Source organism: Staurois parvus, unplaced genomic scaffold (assembly GCF_062004578.1).
Source record: "Staurois parvus isolate SC_StPar_1 unplaced genomic scaffold, SC_StPar_1.0 ptg000137l, whole genome shotgun sequence".
Lineage (NCBI taxonomy): Eukaryota > Metazoa > Chordata > Amphibia > Anura > Ranidae > Staurois > Staurois parvus.
The window spans coordinates 15,917,746-15,936,819 of NW_028317933.1; the positions used below are offsets into that span (position 1 = coordinate 15,917,746).

The following is a 19,074-nucleotide window of genomic DNA, read 5'->3' on the forward strand; positions in this document are numbered from 1 at the left end:
GAAATGTCCCAATCGAAAGAGAAGATCGGGACCTTTCTGTGAGTACCGGACATGTGTGCAGGGAGCGCGCAGGTCACGCGCTCTCAGCACATATGTTCTTTTTTAATGGAACGCAAATGTGCGGCCGCTCGGCATCTAGGCCCAGACGCTGGGAGGCCGCACATCTGCGTTCGACCGGCGTGAAGAGGTTAAGTTACTGTAAACCATAACAAAAATTAAAAATTCAAATGACTTAATTTAGAACAAGAAAAAAAAATACTATTTATTTTACAGATGGTGGGTGAATCTCATGAGCTCTTCTACCCTTTCCTCCCACACATAAGCTAGTCAACACTGACTGCATCATTATTATAAAAACTGTGACTTACAAGTACTAAAGAACATATCAATTTAACCACTGATCTACTGGGCCATTTCTTCGATTTTTTTCACAGATGTTAACATCTGCATTTTTTTGCCAGAAACCCCCAAACAATTATATATTTTCTGTAAGTAGAGACCCTAGAGAATAAAATACTGGCAGTGGCAGTTTTTCTGCTCCTTGGAAGCCATCATGGGCATACTCAATAAAATATCACACTAAGGCCAAATTTAGACAGGAGCCAATCAGCCTACCAGCATGACTTTGGAGTGTTGGAGGCAACAGAAGCACATGCAGGAAACCCATGCAAGCAGAAGGTGAACATGCAAACTCCATGCAGACAGTATCCTGACAGGGACTTGAGCCAAGAACCCCAGTGCTGCAAGGAAGAATTGCTAGCCACTAAGCCACTGTCTACAGATGTATTCTCTCTGTGTATTTAGAATTTTACCTGGAGTTCAGCTTTAAACATTTGCAGCTCATGTGCCAAGTATGATGCAAGTAGTAAACATTGGCAATGAATGAATGTTTGCCTTCCAGCCTAACGTAATATTCTCAGAATGCTGCAGGAGCTCTGAGCTGTAGGATCAAAGAGATTCCACAGTAACAGGCACAGGGCACCAGTCAGTTCAATCCCATAAAACCCTGTAGACTTATAGAAAAATGACTTGGTAATATAGCTTTTGAATGCTGGAGTTTGATTTATGATGCTGTCTGTGTGAAAGACTTGAGGTCAGTGCAGAGGAAGCAGATAGATTTAAAATATAGATCCTAAAGCACATAAAAGAAGTGTAAGCTTACACATCTGCTAAGCAAAGCATGTAGCACACTATGCAATATATAATTGGAGGTTGGTTCATTTAAAAAATTACTACATTAACCACTTCCTGTCCGGCCCATGTACATAAACGGCCGGATGGGAGCTGTGCAGGAGCAGGTTGCCGTTCATAAACAGTGCCCGATTTTTCGGGCTGTGCGCACTCCCTGGGAGCGCGTGTCATTACATTAGTTTCTGATTTTTGTCTATACTATTTTGTCTAGATGGATGTTTGATGTCCATTGTTTCCTTTCTTATGGTTGTGAACGTATAGGTCAAATAGATCTTTGTTAGGTTATACTTATATATCCTAAAGCATTTAACAGGTAAAATTGCCCAAAGTTTATCTCAACCTATGGAATTAAGATCTCTTCATATTTCCCGTTAAATTTAAGTAATCTTTTTTTGTTTATCCCATTGTGCCTAGATGATATCTGATGCCCATTATATCCTCTACAACTGTTTTGGATGTGTAGGCCAATTAAGATTTTTTAGGTCATTTTCTTCTAGCTCTGTGAGCTTTCACATCCAGGGTGAGCCATTGAGTCCCATATATATGTATATATATTTGATTAAATACCCTGTATTGTATACATTAAAGTTGTTTGGTAATTGAACAGTTTTCTTTAGATATACTTTTAGACTGCTTTGGCGGTAGAAATTTCCTAAAAAAATCTCCCCTGAAGAAGCCCGTGAGGGCGAAACATGTAGGGAGTATACTACATTTATCTAACCAAGTTTGAATCTCAGTTGGTATTCTTAGAATTGAAATTGTTTTTATGTTTTTGTATCTTTTCCTTTCTTGTGCTTTACCAAAATACGAAATAAAAATTATATAACTTTTAATGTGTGGTATTCATGTCTATGCACCCTGAAAGTCCCATCTTCTCTATTGATTATTTGCAATTTTAAGGGATGTGGTGCAATAATCATATCTGGTCACTCGCTTGCCACTTCACTGTTTCACATAAAAGAAGTGTAAGCTTATACATCTGCTAAGCAAAGCAAGCAGCACACTATGCAATATATAATTGGAGGTTGGTTCATTTAAAAAATTACTACATTAACCACTTCCTGTCTGGCCCATGTACATAAATGGCTGGACGGGAGCAGTGCAGGAGCAGGTTGCCGTTCACAAACAGCGCCCGATTTTTCTGGCTGCGCGCACTCCCTGGGAGCGCGCGTCACCGCGATCCGGTGCCCGCTGAGTCCGGAGGACGCAGCAGAACACCGATCGCTGTACGGGACCTCTGTGTGAGGTCCAGATCACATGATCAATGTTTAGCCAATCAGTGATCACATGAATAGTAGTAAGAAAGATGTCACTTCTGACATCATTGCTTACTACTTGTGAAATCTGTGAATGATCACAGAGGTCACATGGTACAAGGCTATGTACAACAGCCTTGTACCATGTGACAAGCTGTAACCAATCACAGCTCTCACAGTATTTCTCAATGGCTGTAAGAATGCCAGAGAGAAGCAGAAATGATTGCTTTTACAGCCTTTATGGGTGTAAAAGCAATCAGTGTAAAAAGAAAAGAAAAAAAAAAATCTTCATCACCCCCCACAAGTAGTATAGTGTCACTATGGTGACACTGTACTGCTAGGGTGACGGTATGTAAAAAAACAAAAAAAAAAAAACATAAATAATAATATAAAAAAATAAATTAAAAATGTAAACAAATTTTTTGAAAAACTATCATTTTTGGTTATAAACTAATTTGGGTTATTTTTTTTTTTACTAAAAAGATAACCAAGTAAATTTTGGCCAGGATTTATGAAGAAAGATAATTTATTTGCAAAATTTTATAAGAAAAACACTTTTTCATTTATATAGCAAAAAAAAAAATTCTAGTGGTGAATAAATACCACCAAATTAAAGTTTTATCTGTCTCAAAAAAATGCTAAAAATGTCATATGGGTACAGTGTTGCATGACCCCGCAACTGTCATTCAAAGTGTGATAGTACTGAAAGCTGAAAATTGGCCTGGACAGGAAGGGGGTAAAAGTATCTGGACTTGAAGTGGTTAAACACTTTGGGGCCTTCAAGTGGTGGGAAACTTCTATATTGAATTTTGTCCTACAAAGAAGCTTATAGGAAGTCTTAAGCCAGACACAAACAGTTCGATTCTCGGCCAGTTCAGCAAGAACTGGCCAAGATTCAAACCATGTATGGACAGGCTGAATGTACCCAAGTTGATCAATTTGTCAACTTCAATACAACCAGTCTGTTGGATTTTACATGCGATTATTGCTAGTGGCTGCTACAGAGGAATCCCTCCTGTGGAGCCGTTGTGTTCTTCCAATGGGGGGTGGGGGGAAGCAGTCCCCACCAGGAGAACACAATGGCTACACAGGAGGGATTCCCCTGTACGCACTGTCCGTGTTGATGGTGAAAAATGTCTTTCCTGCAACCTGATAAATATAAAATTATACTGAGATGTTCAAAGAAACAGCTTGAAATTCCTGGATGTGCACTGCATGTTGATCATATGGTGATCCCATTGGTGCGCTTACCCATCACACACCTCCTTAATGATCGAAGCCAGTGGCCGTTTCTGTCGAGAAAAGTTTAAAACGAGATAAGATCAAAACACAGCCCTAAAGAAGACAAGACTTCAAAAGATCTGACAATCTTTTCATGCTCATTTTTCCTGTGTGGTTTACAATTGTATGTTGTTTTGCATAATAGTTCAGTTATGTATACTATATAATGTTTTGTTGTCTATCATTCAGTCTCTAGGAAATAAAAAAGCAATTCTAGCATCACCAGATGGGACTGCAAAGAATTCTGCAACTGAAACAATGTCTATAGTCATACTTCTGCAATTTAATTCTGTTTGTAGAAAAGAAAAAAAAAATCTAGCGTACTGTATCTTTGGCCAGTTTCCAGCAAAATGCATCTTCCACATTGTTGGATGGTTGGATTTAAATTCACTGCAATACAATATTTAAAATTTTGACAAATGTAGCCTTATAGTCCTCTGAAAGGATGGGAGGGTGTGCTAAGTGAACAAATCATTTGTCTAAAATGTAGAAACAAGTTCCAAGAGTTTGCAGTGGCCTAGAATAAATGGGCATAAGAAATTCCCAGCCCATTGTTGTAGACCTAACATAATATCATGGAGTTCAAAGGGGTGCTGATGGGTGCTCCCTGGCTTGAATCGTAGGCATTCTGTAAGTCTACAGGTGATCAGTCCTTAATTGGCGGACTAGGATGGCCGATTTGGTGAGGGGGGCTGTAAACCATCACCACTGGACACAATGGGGTTTATTTACTAAAGCTGGAGAGTCCAAAATCAGACTCACTTCTGCATAGAAACCAATCAGCTTCCAGGTTTCATTGCCAAAGCTTCATTGAACAAGCTGAGGTTAGAAGCTGATTGGTTTCTATGCAGAAGGGAGTCTGATTTTGGACTTTCCAGCTTTAGTAAATAAACCCCATTGTGTCCAGTGGTGATGGTTTACAGCCCCCCCCCCCTCACCAAATCGGCCATCCTAGTCCGCCAATTAAGGATGTAATTTACCTGTATATTTTAGTATATACAGATAAATTACAACTTTGATTTTTCACTTGCAATCCACATGCAAGCTTTCAGGTCACCTCAAATTACTTATATTGCCTGTGGGTTATTGTTACACTAAGCTAAAAAGGGAACAGAACTTGTTCATGAACCAACAAGTTACCTCCTGGGACCAGTGATGGTCAGTCTTCCTGTTTACATTGGTGCCGATTGTTCCTCTTCTCATGTCTGTATGTGGTCATTCTCCCTGCTCCCAGGGGCAGGAGTTCTTTTCCCTGCGTCAACGCTGTTTCCACAACATATATCGCTATCACTCTTCACACCAAGTGGTGGTCCTCCTTCCCCCTCACTGGTGGCCACCCTCCCGGCCCAAACCAGACCCTACTCACCTCCAGCTAGTGTTGATCACCCACCCCCATCCAGTGGTGGTCAACCCCCTCGGCCCCTATACAGGTGTGGTCACTTCCTCCTGCCTCCAAGCCAGTGGTGGTCACCCTCCTCACCACCAGCCAGTGGTAGTCGCTCTCCCTACCCAAATCCAGTACTTGTAATCCTCCTTACCCCCATCCAGGGGTGATCAACCCCCTCGCCCTCATTCAGTGGTGGTCAACGCCCTCATTCAGTGGTGGTCAACCCCCTCGGCCCCTATACAGGTGTGGTCACTTCCTCCTGCCTCCAAGCCAGTGGTGGTCACCCTCCTCACCACCAGCCAGTGGTAGTCGCTCTCCCTACCCAAATCCAGTACTTGTAATCCTCCCTACCCCCATCCAGGAGTGATCAACCCCCTCACCCTCATCCAGTGGTGGTCGAAACCCAACTCCCCTAGCCCCTGCCCCAACCTGTGACCACCATCCTACCCAATACAAGTGAGTGGTGATCACCTACCCCCAGCCAGTGGTAGTCAACTCCCTGCCCCATTCACTGGTGCTCTTCCCTGCCCTCACCCTCACCTGGTGGTGGTGGTCACCACCCACAGGACAGGGGGGTTGTGAGGAAAGGAAAGGAAGTGTGCAATTGGCAACAACCCAGCAAGTGATGGAAGAAGGTCCAATAAGCTGAATGTCAAGATGGGATTCCTACTGCCCACAGGGACTGATATGTGTGTAGCCTTGAAATAATCATATGCTAATTTACCAGGAAAATATTTAATTACATTTTAAAAAATGTGCAGATGTATCCAAATACAACGATGCAGCCTCAGCCTCATTTACCCCATTTTTAATACCTGTTAAATTATTTAGCACAAGACTCTTACCTGGTCAATTTCAATTAGCTGGGCGTTAGCACCAGGCCACTCAATGGCTACCTTCACAATATCCAGAGGTGGAGGCATTTCCTCCGTTGGCTCTTCTGTCCAGCCTGCCCGCTGGAGCACTCACAGAGCTCTACCTTAAAAACAAAGAAAAGCATATTATTCATCAGGAAAAAAACATCATAACATATACATATAAAGACAGAATCTCCACCATTAGTATTATTACTTCTCTTTTAGTCTCTTGTGGTTCCACCAAACCATTCAAAAACTGTTAAACTGTAAAATGATGGTATATTATGGTCTACTCCAGACTTGTCCATGAAACCCTAAGCCAAGCAGTCTCAAGGGATTTACTGATTGGTAGGGCTGGATCGTCCAATTCTAAGGTTACTGTTTAGAAGAGGTACTGCTGGAGGTATCTACATGGGCATAAACATGCATGCTTGGCTGAATCTACCAACTGCTATTTATGAGAACCTTTATACATAGGTCTTCACTTTGGATCATACATAGCAGGACTGGGCATAGACCTGGGACAGTTCAGAAAGGAGGACATTTTGATCTGTAGTCTAAAACCCTTGTTGCACTATCAGCAGCCCTTTGACCCTTATTGTACAGCCGTAGGGGCTCCTGCAGACAGTAGTTTATTTTTCTTCGTTAGGTACTTATTTTAGGCAGAGAAAAAAATATTCTTTAGACTGGCATCTGGTAGTTGAATGGTCTGATTTATTTCCTTTAAACTACCTTAAAGTGTTACTAAACCGGGGACCCCGCTTTCCAATATCTGGTCTCTCACGATACACATGGAAATGAAATTATTTTACTAAATATAAACTGCTAAATACCTTTTCTCATCAGCAGCATATAGCAGTCTTGTGACTTCTATCAGTGTCTGTCCGAACACTGGTTAAAGCTTGTAGGAGGAGTTTTCATTCTCCTCTGACTGTTCTATGAAGCTGCATAACCTCTGACCCTCTGTCTGGATAGTGCTCATTGGCCCTGTGCTTATCACATGCACCTTCCCAAAAGAAAAAAAACCTCTCTAGCAATACACACTAAACTGAACATATGCAGAGTGATTCCTAGAGCTCTGTACTATCAGCAGATGGATTGGGGACTGTGGAGGAAGGGGAGGATCAAAGAAGACAGGATCAAACAGCCTTTTACACAATGTGGTGGATTAACCTCTTAGGTTCCACAGTGAGTATAACAAGCATGCTTTACTGCATATACAGACTGATTTTACTGTTGTGGGTTTAGTAACACTTTAAATATTCTGTGCTTCCCATCCCTTTTCTTTTTGTATGTTCTTTTTTTCCCATCCTGCTGGCAGAAGTAAGGCTGGTAGGGAGCACAAATGTGGAAGCACTGATTTGTAAAAGGACTGTAAGGCATGGCTCACAACTATGTATTTTTCAGTGCGGTTTCAGTTTTGCAAAATGCACTACAGTCCATTTAACATGGTTTCCTATGGGTCACATTCATATCTCTGCGTCTTCCACCGGTGTGTTTTTTGGAAAGGGTCAGGCTAGATTCACACTATTGCGGGCCGCGTTTGCACGGGCACAACAGCTCATTCACTTGAAAGGGCTGTTGTGCCTGTGTTTCATGCAGGAAATAGATTCCTGCAGCAGTTTAAAAAAGCAGCGGCCAGCACCATGTGATTTCCCTGCAGTTCCTGCACCTGCTAACGCACTGCATTTTTAGATGCGTGGGGGTGCCATTTGGAATGAATGGCTGCCAAAATGCGCGGTTCCAAAGAGTTCAATGGAAACGCAGTGCTTGCTGATGCAGTTATGCTGGTTTCTCCCGCAACACAAAAGACATCTCCCAAAAATGCAAAACGCACCAGAAGAATGCATCAACCGCAACTTGCATAGGTGTAAACCAGCCACAGTTTTACCGCCTCCCCTGACTCCTCACTTCGAACATAGCATACAGCCAGACAGGACTGTACATGTCGAATTGACCAGATGGCACCATCTGTCAAACTTGAACTTTTAAGCTGATGGGACTGCTTCTTGAATACCCGTACACCGTTGATTAGCTGCCTTCTAAAAAGCAATCCACTGAGCATTGCTCTTCAGAGACTTCTTCAGTGTAAACAGTCCAATGGCAGTTTATGTGATGTGTCTCCAGTCTATGATGGTTGTTTCCAACTATTCCTATAGCATGTTTGTAGCCTCTGACTATCTCCTCTTTGGGGTCTCATGTCTCTGACAGCTTTTTTGTAGCATTACATTTAATGAATAATAACTGTGTTCCTTTGGTAATGCAGATGTTGCACTTGTGGCCCCCATATCAGAAGTTATCCATCACTGATGACACTCTTCTAGTGAAGTTTCATAAGTCACTTCAGCTTCATTAATTCCTCATGTACTACCAGCAATTACTGATGAACCCAGGTGTATTTAGATTCTAGTTCAAACCCACTTGAGCTATCCTGCCACGAAACGGTCACCAGGTAGCCACGGCATTCCGCGCATACGAAACACTTGTATATGTGCGACCGTGGGGCAGGGCTTCTGATGACAACATGTTTTTATTAATGGAACTTTTTTTTTTAACTTGAAATAATGTGATTTGATCATACAGACATGCTTCTTACTGATCTACGTAAAGCATGGACGTTAATGACGGGTCCACCCTAAAAATAAACAGAACAGTGGTGTTGATATACACTATATTGCCAAAAGTATTGGGACACCTGCCTTGACACGCACATGAACTTGAATAGCATCCCAGTCTTAGTCCGTAGGGTTCAATATTGAGTTGCCCCGCCCTTTGCAGCTATAACAGCTTCAACTGTTCTGGGAAGGCCGTCCACAAGGTTTAGGAGGGTGTCTATGGGAAGGTTTGACCGTTCTTCTAGAAGTGCATTTGTGAGGTCAGGCACTGATGTCGGACAAGATGGCCTGGCTCACAGTCTCCGCTCTAATTCATCCCAAAGGTGTTCTATGGGGTTGAGGACAGGACTCTGTACAGGCCAGTCAAGTTCCTCCACCCCAAACTCGCTCATCCATGTCTTTATGGACCTTGCTTTGTGCACTGGTGCGCAGTCATGTTGGAACAGGAAGGGGCCATCTCCAAACTTTTCCCAAAAAGTTGGGATCATGAAATTGTCCAAAATGTCTTGGTATGCTGACGCCTTAAAAGTTCCCTTCACTGGAACTAGGGGGCCAAGCCCAACACCTGAAAAACAACCCCACACCATAATCCCCCCTCCACCAAACTTTACACTTGGCACAATGCAGTCAGGCAAGTACCGTTCTCCTGGCAACTGCCAAACCCAGACAAGTCCATCGGATTGCCAGACAAAGAAGTGTGATTCGTCACTCCAGAGAACACATCTCCACTGCTCCAGAGTCCAATGGTGGCGTGCTTTACACCACTGTATCTGCCGCTTTGCATTGCACTTGGTAATGTAAGGCTTGGATGCAGCTGCTCAGCCATGGAAACCCATTCCATGAAGCTCTCTATGCACTGTTGTTTTGCAAATCTGAAGGCCACACAAAGTTTGGAGGTCTTTAGCTATTGACTCTGCACAGTTGGCAACTTCTGCGCACTGTGCGCTTCAGCATTCGCTGACCCCGCTCTGTCATTTTACGTGGCCTACCACTTTGTGGCTGAGTTGCTGTTGTTCCCCCTTACTTCCACCCTGTTATAATACCAGTAACTGTTGAGCGTGAAATATTTAGTAGCAAGGAATTGTCATGGATGGACTTATTGCACAGATGACAACCTATCACGGTACCACGCTTTATTTCACTGAGCTCCTGAGAGCGACCCATTCTTTCACAAATGTTTGTAGAAGCAGTCTGCATGCCTAGGTGCTTGATTTTATACACCTGTGGCCATGGAGGTGATTGGAACACCTGAATTCAGTGATTTGGAGGGCTGGCCCAATACTTTTGTCAATATAGTGTATGTGGCAGTCCTATGGTCACTACCTTTGTTAGACTTTGGTTCCAAGGTTGTGTATTTAGATTGCTATTACAGGTTTATTGCTGCTGATAATTTGCATTAGATAAGTCACTGCCACAAATCCATTAACGAAATCATAGCTTTCACAGCTGAATAGAGAAAAACAAACAGAGGGCGCACCGGCCTACTGCATTACCTTCAAAAATATGTTTATTAAATGCTAAAAGTGGGTATTGTACTCACAAATTGTCAATAGGCACATCATGAAGGAACAGCTCTGTCCAATCCACACTACGTATCTGTCCATAATGGGAACTCTGGACATCCAACAGGCTGATGCGTTTCAAGGACTTGCCTCTTCCTCAGCTGCTTGGACATTAAGTCCCCATACACACCAATTGGACTTTGAAATCGTGAGACTTCCAGCAAATTACACGATTTCAAAGTTGGATGTCCTTCCGACTTAAGGTGCGACTTGCAAGACATCTGCGGCTTGTAAGACACAGATGTCTATGCAAGTCACACCTGAAGTAGTGCATGCACTACTTTAGAAATCGGTGTGGCTCCGACTAGGTTGGAATCACACCGATATGACCGCTTTAATTTGCGGAGAATAGGATGTGACTTGCCATGTGATTTGCAACTCGCATGGCAAAGCACATGGCAAGTCGCACCCGGTGTGACCATGGTGTAAAAGCAAAGACCTGCTTGGACATTAATGTGTTACTAAACCCACAACAGTAAAATCAGTCTGTATATGCAGTAAAGCATGCCTGTTATACTCACTGTGGAACCTAAGGGGTTAGTCCTCTGCATTGTGTAAAAAGGCTGTTTGATCCTGTTTTCTCTGCTCCACCTCTTGTTCAAATGTCCACCTGATAAGACAGACTGAACCTGTAGTCACATACACATGCTCAGTTTAGTGTGTACTGCTAGAGAGGTTTTTTTTTTTCCTTGGGAGAGTGCATGTGATCAGCAGAGGGCCAATGAGCACTGTCCAGACAGAGGGTCAGGGGTTTTGCATCCTCCTAGAGCAGAAAGAAAACTCCTCCTACAAGCTTTAACTAGTACTCTGCTGAAGTCACAAGACTGCTCTAACTGCTGATGAGAAAAGGTATTTAGCAGTTTATATTTACTAAAATAATTGCATTTCCATGTTCTGTGTACTGTGGGAGACCAGATATAGTGAATGCAGGGTCCTGGGTTTAGTAACACTTTAAAAGCAAAAATGAATCTTGACGCAAAGTTGCAAAGTTAAAGACCAACTCCAGGAAAATGAAAACTCCACCCTTGCAGTGACCACCACCCCTTGCACTACAAGGCTTAAATGGTTGCTGGCTCTGGTTGCACCCAGCCTCATCAGCATGCCAGGGTAATGTCTCTGTACTATTCATGACGACACTGTGGCTCGACCCACAGATCAGAGCTTCGGACAGAGAAGAACAGCGCGAGAGCAGGGTGTAAAGTAAGTGTCCATTCACACTTGTGCAACTTCGAAACTGTATAATAAAATTTAAAAAAGAACCAGAAAAAAAGAGTCCAAGATCATTCTAGTTGTTGGTAAAAAAAAAAAAAAAGGCATATAAAATCATCCAACTCATTTCGGAGGCAACACCCCCTTTATCAGGGCTCAAAACAGGATAAAACTTGGATGGATTCATAGAAAACAGTGACTTCACAGATCTATATTAGATCCAGTATTGAACTCTCTGCAATGAGTAACAACTTGACAGCAGTTGCTAAGTGCCATATTGTTACTCCATGTGAAGAGCTCAATACTTGTTCTAATATTGATCTGTAAGGGGTCAGTTTTCTATGAGTCCATCCAAGTTTTATCTTGTGTTGAGCCCCTGATGAAGGGGGGTGTTGCCCCTGACATGCATAGACCGTTCAATCAAAATGATCATGGACTTTTATTCAGTCTTGGTCTGGCACTTAGTTCTCTATTTCTATGGTTTAACCATCGCAACCTAAGAGCTCCATCCTGCCCACTAGATTCTTATCCAGCATCCTCAACTCCAACCAATGAACAGACTGCTAACTCAGGAATCTGTGAAACTGAATCTGTGCACAGAGGTGACAGAGGGCTCTGCATCATTATGTGACTTTGTAAATCACAAGACTAACTGAACAGAATTACAAATCATTTTGTAGTAAGCTCTTATGCTGTATATGTATTCCATCTGTGTATTCTGCCATTGTCCCGAAATCACATTATTATTATACAGGATTTATATAGCGCCAACAGTTTGCGCAGCAAGCGTTCAATACAGAATGAAATAGGAGGGCCCTGCTCATGGAGCTTACAATCTAAAGGAAGGGGAGGTGATACAAAAGGTGATAGCTACAGAGGATGATGTGATAGAGGTGATGCAAGTACAGTTCTTAAGTGGAGGTGGGGTAGGGATTCCTGAATAAGTAGGTTTTCAAAGATCACCTAAAGGGTGATCATCAAAGATCACATGGTGGGGGCCGACCAGACATACTCATTACTTTTCCTTGCTTTCTCGGAATCTACTGTGCTGATGATATGCCGATAAGAAGAAATGACTATTTGCACAAACAAAACATCATACGACTTCAGAAATTTCTAGACAGAGATATGGGAGTTCATGGAAAGTAAGTTTCTTTGTCAGAAAAGGCTGAAAATTTCCTACAACTAGAACAAGATTATTCTATATAAAGATAAATGTTAGCTGGGCTCTTTAAAGCTAAACTATAGGCAGATATGAAAGACATGTCATGCAGCTCTCTATTAAGTAATTGTTCAATACAGTAGGGAAAATAATTAGATTTTGTAGGTTTGCCCACTTACAAAAAAATGAAGGGTGTTTAACTTTGGTGTATTTTAAATGATAGAGACAGAATATCAAATGAAAATACAGAAAAAACACGATACAAATGTTCTAAATTGTGAGTAAAATAAGTATTTGATCCCCTACCAACCAACTATAATTCTGGCTCCCACATACTGGTTATGTGCTCATGTGGTACACAGATTAGTCCTGTCAATTTAAGAAGGTTCTCCTAATGACAATGTATAAAAGACTCCTGTCTACAGAATCTCTTTCTTCCATTCAAACCTGACCATCATGGGCAAATGACCAAAGAGTTGTCAAAGGACGTCAGGGTCAAGCTTGTAGACCTGCACAAGGCTGGCATGGGCTACAAGACCGTCAACAAGAAGCTTGGTGGGAAGGAGACAACTGATGGAGCGATTATTCGCAAATGGAAGAAATACAAAATAACCATCAATCGCCCTCAGTCTAGAGCTCCATGCAAGATTTCACCTCATGGGGTAAGGATGATCATGAGAAAAGTAAGGGATCAGCCAATAACTACACAGTATGAGCTTGTGAATGATCTCAAGACAGTTGGGACCACAGTCACCAAACAAATCATTGGTAACACAATACGCCACCATAGATTGAAATCCTGCAGCGCCCGCAAGGTCCCCCTCCTCAAGAAGATGGATGTACATGCCTGTCTAAAGTTTTCCAATGAACATCTAAATGATTCAGAGAAGGATTGGGAGAAAATGTTGTGGTCAGATGAGACCAAATTGAGCTCTTTGGCATTGACTCAACTCAGCATGTTTGGAGAAAGAAAAATGCTGACTATGACCCTAAGAACGCTATCCCTACAGGCAAGCACAGAGGTGGAAACATTCTGCTTTGGGGCTGTTTCTCTGCTAAAGGTTCAGGCTGACATTGCCGCATTGAGAGGCCAATGGACGGAGTCATGTATTATAAAATCTTGCATGAGAACCTCCTTCCCTCAGCCAGAACAATGAAGATGGGTCGTGGGTGGATCTTCCAGCATGACAATGACCCAAAACATAAATAAAGAAGATCTCCTGCGCTAATATTACGTGATAAATTAGGTGAGTGGGAGCTGCTAGCACCTAACCATATACCATGTGGTAATAAAAACTAACAAAACCAAAATGATGCAGCGCTACCCTAATAATAAAATAATACAATATGGCAACAACAAACAAAGTGACATTAATATATATATGTGACAAAAAATCTGTAAATTGATCCTCTCTGGGGATCTCAATATAAAGTGACATAAAATATATACAGTTGTGTTCAAAATAATAGCAGTCAGACATCACTAACCTGATCAATCACTGTTTTTGGTAGAAATGATATTTCTACATGGCAAATAACTTACTAGCAGGTGTAGTAGCGTAATAGAAATCCAACAGACCCAACAGTCATGACATGCATGCTGCTGATTCTGTGTAATTGAATCACTAATTGAAAGGGGCAAATTCAAAATAATAGCAGTGTGGAGTTCTATTAGTGAGGTCATTCATTCTTTGAAAAACAGGTGGAAATTATTGCCCTTATTTAAGGAAGGAAGGCAGCAAATGTTGTACATGCTGGTTACAGTGCATTTCTCTCTGAAATTCTGAGGAAAATGGGTCGTTCCAGACATTGTTCAGAAGAACAGCGTACCTTGATTAAAAAGTTAATTGGAGAGGGGAAAACATATAAAGAAGTGCAGAAAATGATAGGCTACTCAGCTAAAATGATCGCAAATGCTTTAAAATGGCAACCAAAACCTGAAAGACGTGGAAGAAAGCGAAAAACTACCATTCGAATGGATAGAAGAATAGCCAAAATGGCAAGGACTCAGCCAACAATCAGCTCCAGGAAGATCAAAGAAGGTCTAAAGTTCCCTGTGAGTACTGTTACAATTAGAAGACACCTATGTGAAGCCAAGCTATCTGCAAGAAGCCCCCGCAAAGTCCCACTGTTGAAAAAAAAGACATGTGCTGAAGAGGTTACAATTTGCCAAAGAGCACATTGACTGGCCTAAAGAGAAATTTTGTGGACTGAGGAAAGTAAGATTGTTCTTTTTGGGTCTAGTGGCCGGAGACAGTTTGTCAGACGACCCCCAAACACTGAATTCAAGCCACAGTACACTGTGAAGACAGTGAAGCATGGTGGTGCAAGCATCATGATATGGGGATGTTTCTCATACTACGATGTTGGGCCTATTTATCGTATACCAGGGATCATGGATCAGTTTGAATACATCAGAATACTTGAAGAGGTCATGCTGCCTTATGCTGAAGACGAAATGCCCTTGAAATGGGTGTTCCAACAAGACAACGACCCCAAACACACCAGTAAACGTACAACATCTTGGTTCCAGACCAACAAGATTGACGTTATGGAGTGGCCAGCCCAATCCCCGGATCTTAATCCAATAGAAAACTTGTGGGGTGACAGCAAAAATGCCCTTTCTGAGGCAAAACCAAGAAATAGAGAAGAACTGTGGAATGTAGTCCAATCATCCTGGGCTGGAATACCTGTTCACAGGTGCCAGAAGTTGGGTGACTCCATGCAACACAGATGTACAGCAGTTCTCAGAAACAGAGCTTATACAACGAAATATTCATTAAGTGATTCAAAGGAAAGCAAAATCTTCAAACATTTTTCAGTTTATATAGTGAATGTTTGAGTTTGTAAAGAAGAATACAAACACTGCTATTTTTTTGAACAGTCTAATATTCACTTTTCTTCAATTTTTTAGAGGAACAACACAAATTTGATATATTTTTCTTCATGTTTTGATTTGGAATAGAATGCGTAGTGTTCCCAGTGCATTTGTGTGTATGGAAATAAAAGCTATTAGAAGGATTTTGAGCTTTATTCACTTTTTCAACAAACTGCTATTATTTTTAACACAACTGTATACGTGCCAATAACTCAGTGGATTGATCCTCTCTGGGATCTCAAGTGAAAAAGTGATCACACCTGTTATAAAAAAACCAGGAACACCCATTATCCAAAATCAGATCATACACAAAATAAAACACAAATAAGTGTGAATCCCGAAATAGGGATAAATAAATTCATGCAAATGATGGTGAAAATGAGAACGTGAACCCCTAACAGGGATCAACAATATCATGCAGATTGTGACAAATAATGGCTAAATTAAGCCAAACAGTAAATAGTGACATAAAATGGATCCCTAAATGTGGGATCAATTAAATACAATAGTGCCAAAAAACACACATACAAAAAGTATATTTATGAGCAAACACATTAAAAAAATAAAATAAGTGAACATATAATAGTCCGTAAACACAAAAAAAAAAAAATGAAAAAAATAAAAAAAACTTAAAACAACTAAGGCTGGCCATACATTATACAATTATCTTCCAATTTTCTGCCCAATTTCCTTTAGATTTACCTTCAACTGTGTAGTGCAAGGGCCTGCCTAATTGGATACAACTGAAAGTGTTGTTTAGGTTTGTCCTCCTATTATATGGTTTTTGGTAAATCTAAACCAAAAATCTCCAGATAATTGTATAATGTATGGCCAGCCTAAGGGCTCGTTCACACTAGGCTGTTTTGCCAACGCTTGCCAAACGCCCCTATAGCGTTTGGCAAGCGTTGGTCCGGTGTTTGCGGAGCGTTTTTAACGCTCGGCAAACGCTCCGCAAACGCCGCATGCGCGGTTTAGCGGCGGTTGCTAGGCGTTTGCCGAGCGTTAATAACGCCCCACAAACGCCTATAATGCATTTGAGTGGTGTTACCGCTCCGCAAACACCCCGCAACCGCGTCGCAACCGCACCGCAAACGCCGGCCGGGCGTTTGCGGAGCGGCACCATAGACGAGAATAGGAGGCTTCAAAGCCTCCTGACTCGACCAGAGGCGTCCGTTTTGCCGCGACGCGACGCAAACGCTCCTGTTAGAACAGCACCATGTGCTGTAATGTGCAGAATTGGCAGAGGCGTTTGGGAAGCGGTAAAAACGTGTAGTGTGAACGTAGCCTTACTCCAAATAGGTGCATATACACCAAAAACTTTTCAATTACTCCTAAGTGCAGGTGATATTGTGGATGTGAATCACCACAAATGGAAATAATCCGTATGTGGCCAAAATGCCCCCTCACCTCCTTGACGCAACCTTCAAAAGTGCCAAAACGCTTTTGTTATTTGAAGCCAGGAATCTTCACTGGTAATGAACACCAGCTCAGGTAGATGATATCCCCCTTACTGGGAACAGCCAGGTCCCTTCCAGTATAAAGCAACCAGCCACCAACTCACAGATAGGATAAAGATAAAAAGAAACCTTCCATAGTGTAAATCCGTTTTAATAGGGACTCTCAAATCACAGCACAGCCAAATGCCCACTCACATTTAGTAAGATTATAACAAGCTTTTCAAAAGACCTCATGCTAAAAGGTGTACTTGCATGGGAATTCATTGGGTGCAGCAAGATGGCATCCGCACTGGAAGTACGTCACCACACTCGCGTCCTACGCGTTACGTCACGCTATCACCTGACTTTTTCAAGGCCTTGAATAGCAGGAAGAAGCCTGTGGGAGTGTGGTATGGATTTTACCTTATTTTTACTGCCCTTGACTAAACAAGAAATTGCCTTGCAATATGTGTGTGGGGCAACACTGCAAGGATGAGGATGTGTGTGTGTGTGTGTGTGTGTGTGTGTGTGTGGGGGGGGGGGTATTGCAAAGTACTGTATATCTGGGGTTCAGCTTTATTATCAGCATCCTGCAGTTCTTGTACAGCAGAGCTCAGAGTGGGAAGCAGCACAAGGAGCATGTTGATAGGAGGAGGATGAATCAGAATGACAAGGATATGAGCTCATCCGTGTGCTGCTTTTCTTTCACTGTCCAATTAAATGGCTGGGGTGGGTCCATGACAGCCTGTGGGTTGAATGGTGAAAGAAAATGTCATTTAGTTTAGAAGACTGAGAACAGCTGTGGAGAAAACAGCTCTGGACTGAATGTGAATGTTGCAGCAAAAGATTTTTTTTTTTTATGGAGTTCTGTTTTAAAGTGGAAGTAAAGTCACCTGTAGGATTTATACCTAAAGGTAAGCCTATAATTAGGCATACCTTAAGGTACAGTAAATATTTTGTAAATGTGCAACGTTAAGGAGATATTTACTTTAGTAGCAGCCGGTAATGTCACCGGCACATGCGCACTGGGCTCTGAGGCTAGGTTCACATATGTGCGGGTGGTGCGCACGAAAATCACCACCAGCACAGAGCAATTCGTACCCGCAGGGGGGTGCCATTAATTCTAATGGCACGCCGCCCACACTGGGAAACACAACCGTACTGGGAACCGAGGTTCCCGTGCGGGCTGCGTTTTCAGAAGTGCAGGGACGTCTTCCCTGCGTGTCATGGGACACGGGAGTCCATTCAAATGAATGGGCTCTCGTGCCCGCGCATATATGTAAACCAGGGGTAAATGTACTGTGCAGTCCATTCAGAGCTCTGTGCAGCGGTTGTGACTCCTGCATGCATTTGCGGGAGTGAGGTCATTGTGGCCTGTCTTCAGATGGACGAAGGAAGGAAGACCGGGTGAAGATGGAAGCCTTGGCAGCGGTGACAGCGCTTCATTTTAAGGCAAGTCTTGTCATAATGTTCTAGTATGCAAGGCGCACTAGCACATTATGACATTAACTTGCAATGGCCCCCTTTTCTTTTCTTTTTTTTTTTGCGGTTTACTATGTAAGCATTTCTGGCCAGTTGTGCCTCGGGAACGTATCCAGAAATACTGGCAATCGTACACAACACCCCTTTGGGCTTAAGAGATGAATTGCTTTAAAAGAAATGTTGCACTGAAATATAACTTCATGTCATAAATCTATGATTAATGGATAAATGAAAATGAGAACACTTCCCTGCAGGTTTACCATAAAAAATATGTCAGTATTCAAAAGAAACCCATAAACAGTGCTGCTATAAACAAGGTGCTACAAGGAAAAATCTGATTCTTCCATTAATAAGGCCTTCTTCTGGCCCCTCCCATGAGGAGCTGGGGGGTAAAGCTAAATCTAAGCAAATACCAACTTATAGAAAGTCTTTATTTGCATAGGAATATTAGGTGATCTGGAAGGAGCTGAAGACAGGGTGGTTGGGCAAAATATGAAGGTAGCAGGGACCCTGCTGGAGGACAGAAGGAGATTTCTGTAGGGGAGGGGGCAGTGCAGGACAGGTGTGTATTTCCGTTAAAGTCGCTTTTTTATATTTGCAGAGGTTGGAAAAATACAATTTTATTTCTTTTTTTTATCAAAGTAGGAATTGGGTTTTATTGAAATGACCATTCAAGTAGTATTGAACCCCAAACCAAAAAGGTATTACATTGCAGCTTACCAATCATTACATGTGGTGGCTGCATTCATTTTCTTTTC

General features: G+C 42.2%; 1 protein-coding gene across 3 annotated transcripts in view; it reads right to left on the reverse strand.

Moving 5' to 3' along the window:
* Positions 1-19,074, reverse strand: part of ELMO2 (engulfment and cell motility 2) — a 136,092-nt gene that overhangs the window by 45,528 nt on the left and 71,490 nt on the right. For 2 of the 3 annotated variants that reach the window (XM_089673403.1, XM_089673401.1), the window contains exons 2-3: positions 5,961-6,094; positions 3,699-3,739 (exon numbers count right to left, since the gene is read on the reverse strand). In XM_089673403.1, the coding sequence (XP_089529529.1) occupies positions 3,699-3,739; positions 5,961-6,038 (119 nt within the window). In that variant the 5' untranslated portion in view covers positions 6,039-6,094. The remainder of the gene's footprint in view (positions 1-3,698; positions 3,740-5,960; positions 6,095-19,074) is intronic. The other variant, XM_089673402.1, reaches the window with a different exon arrangement.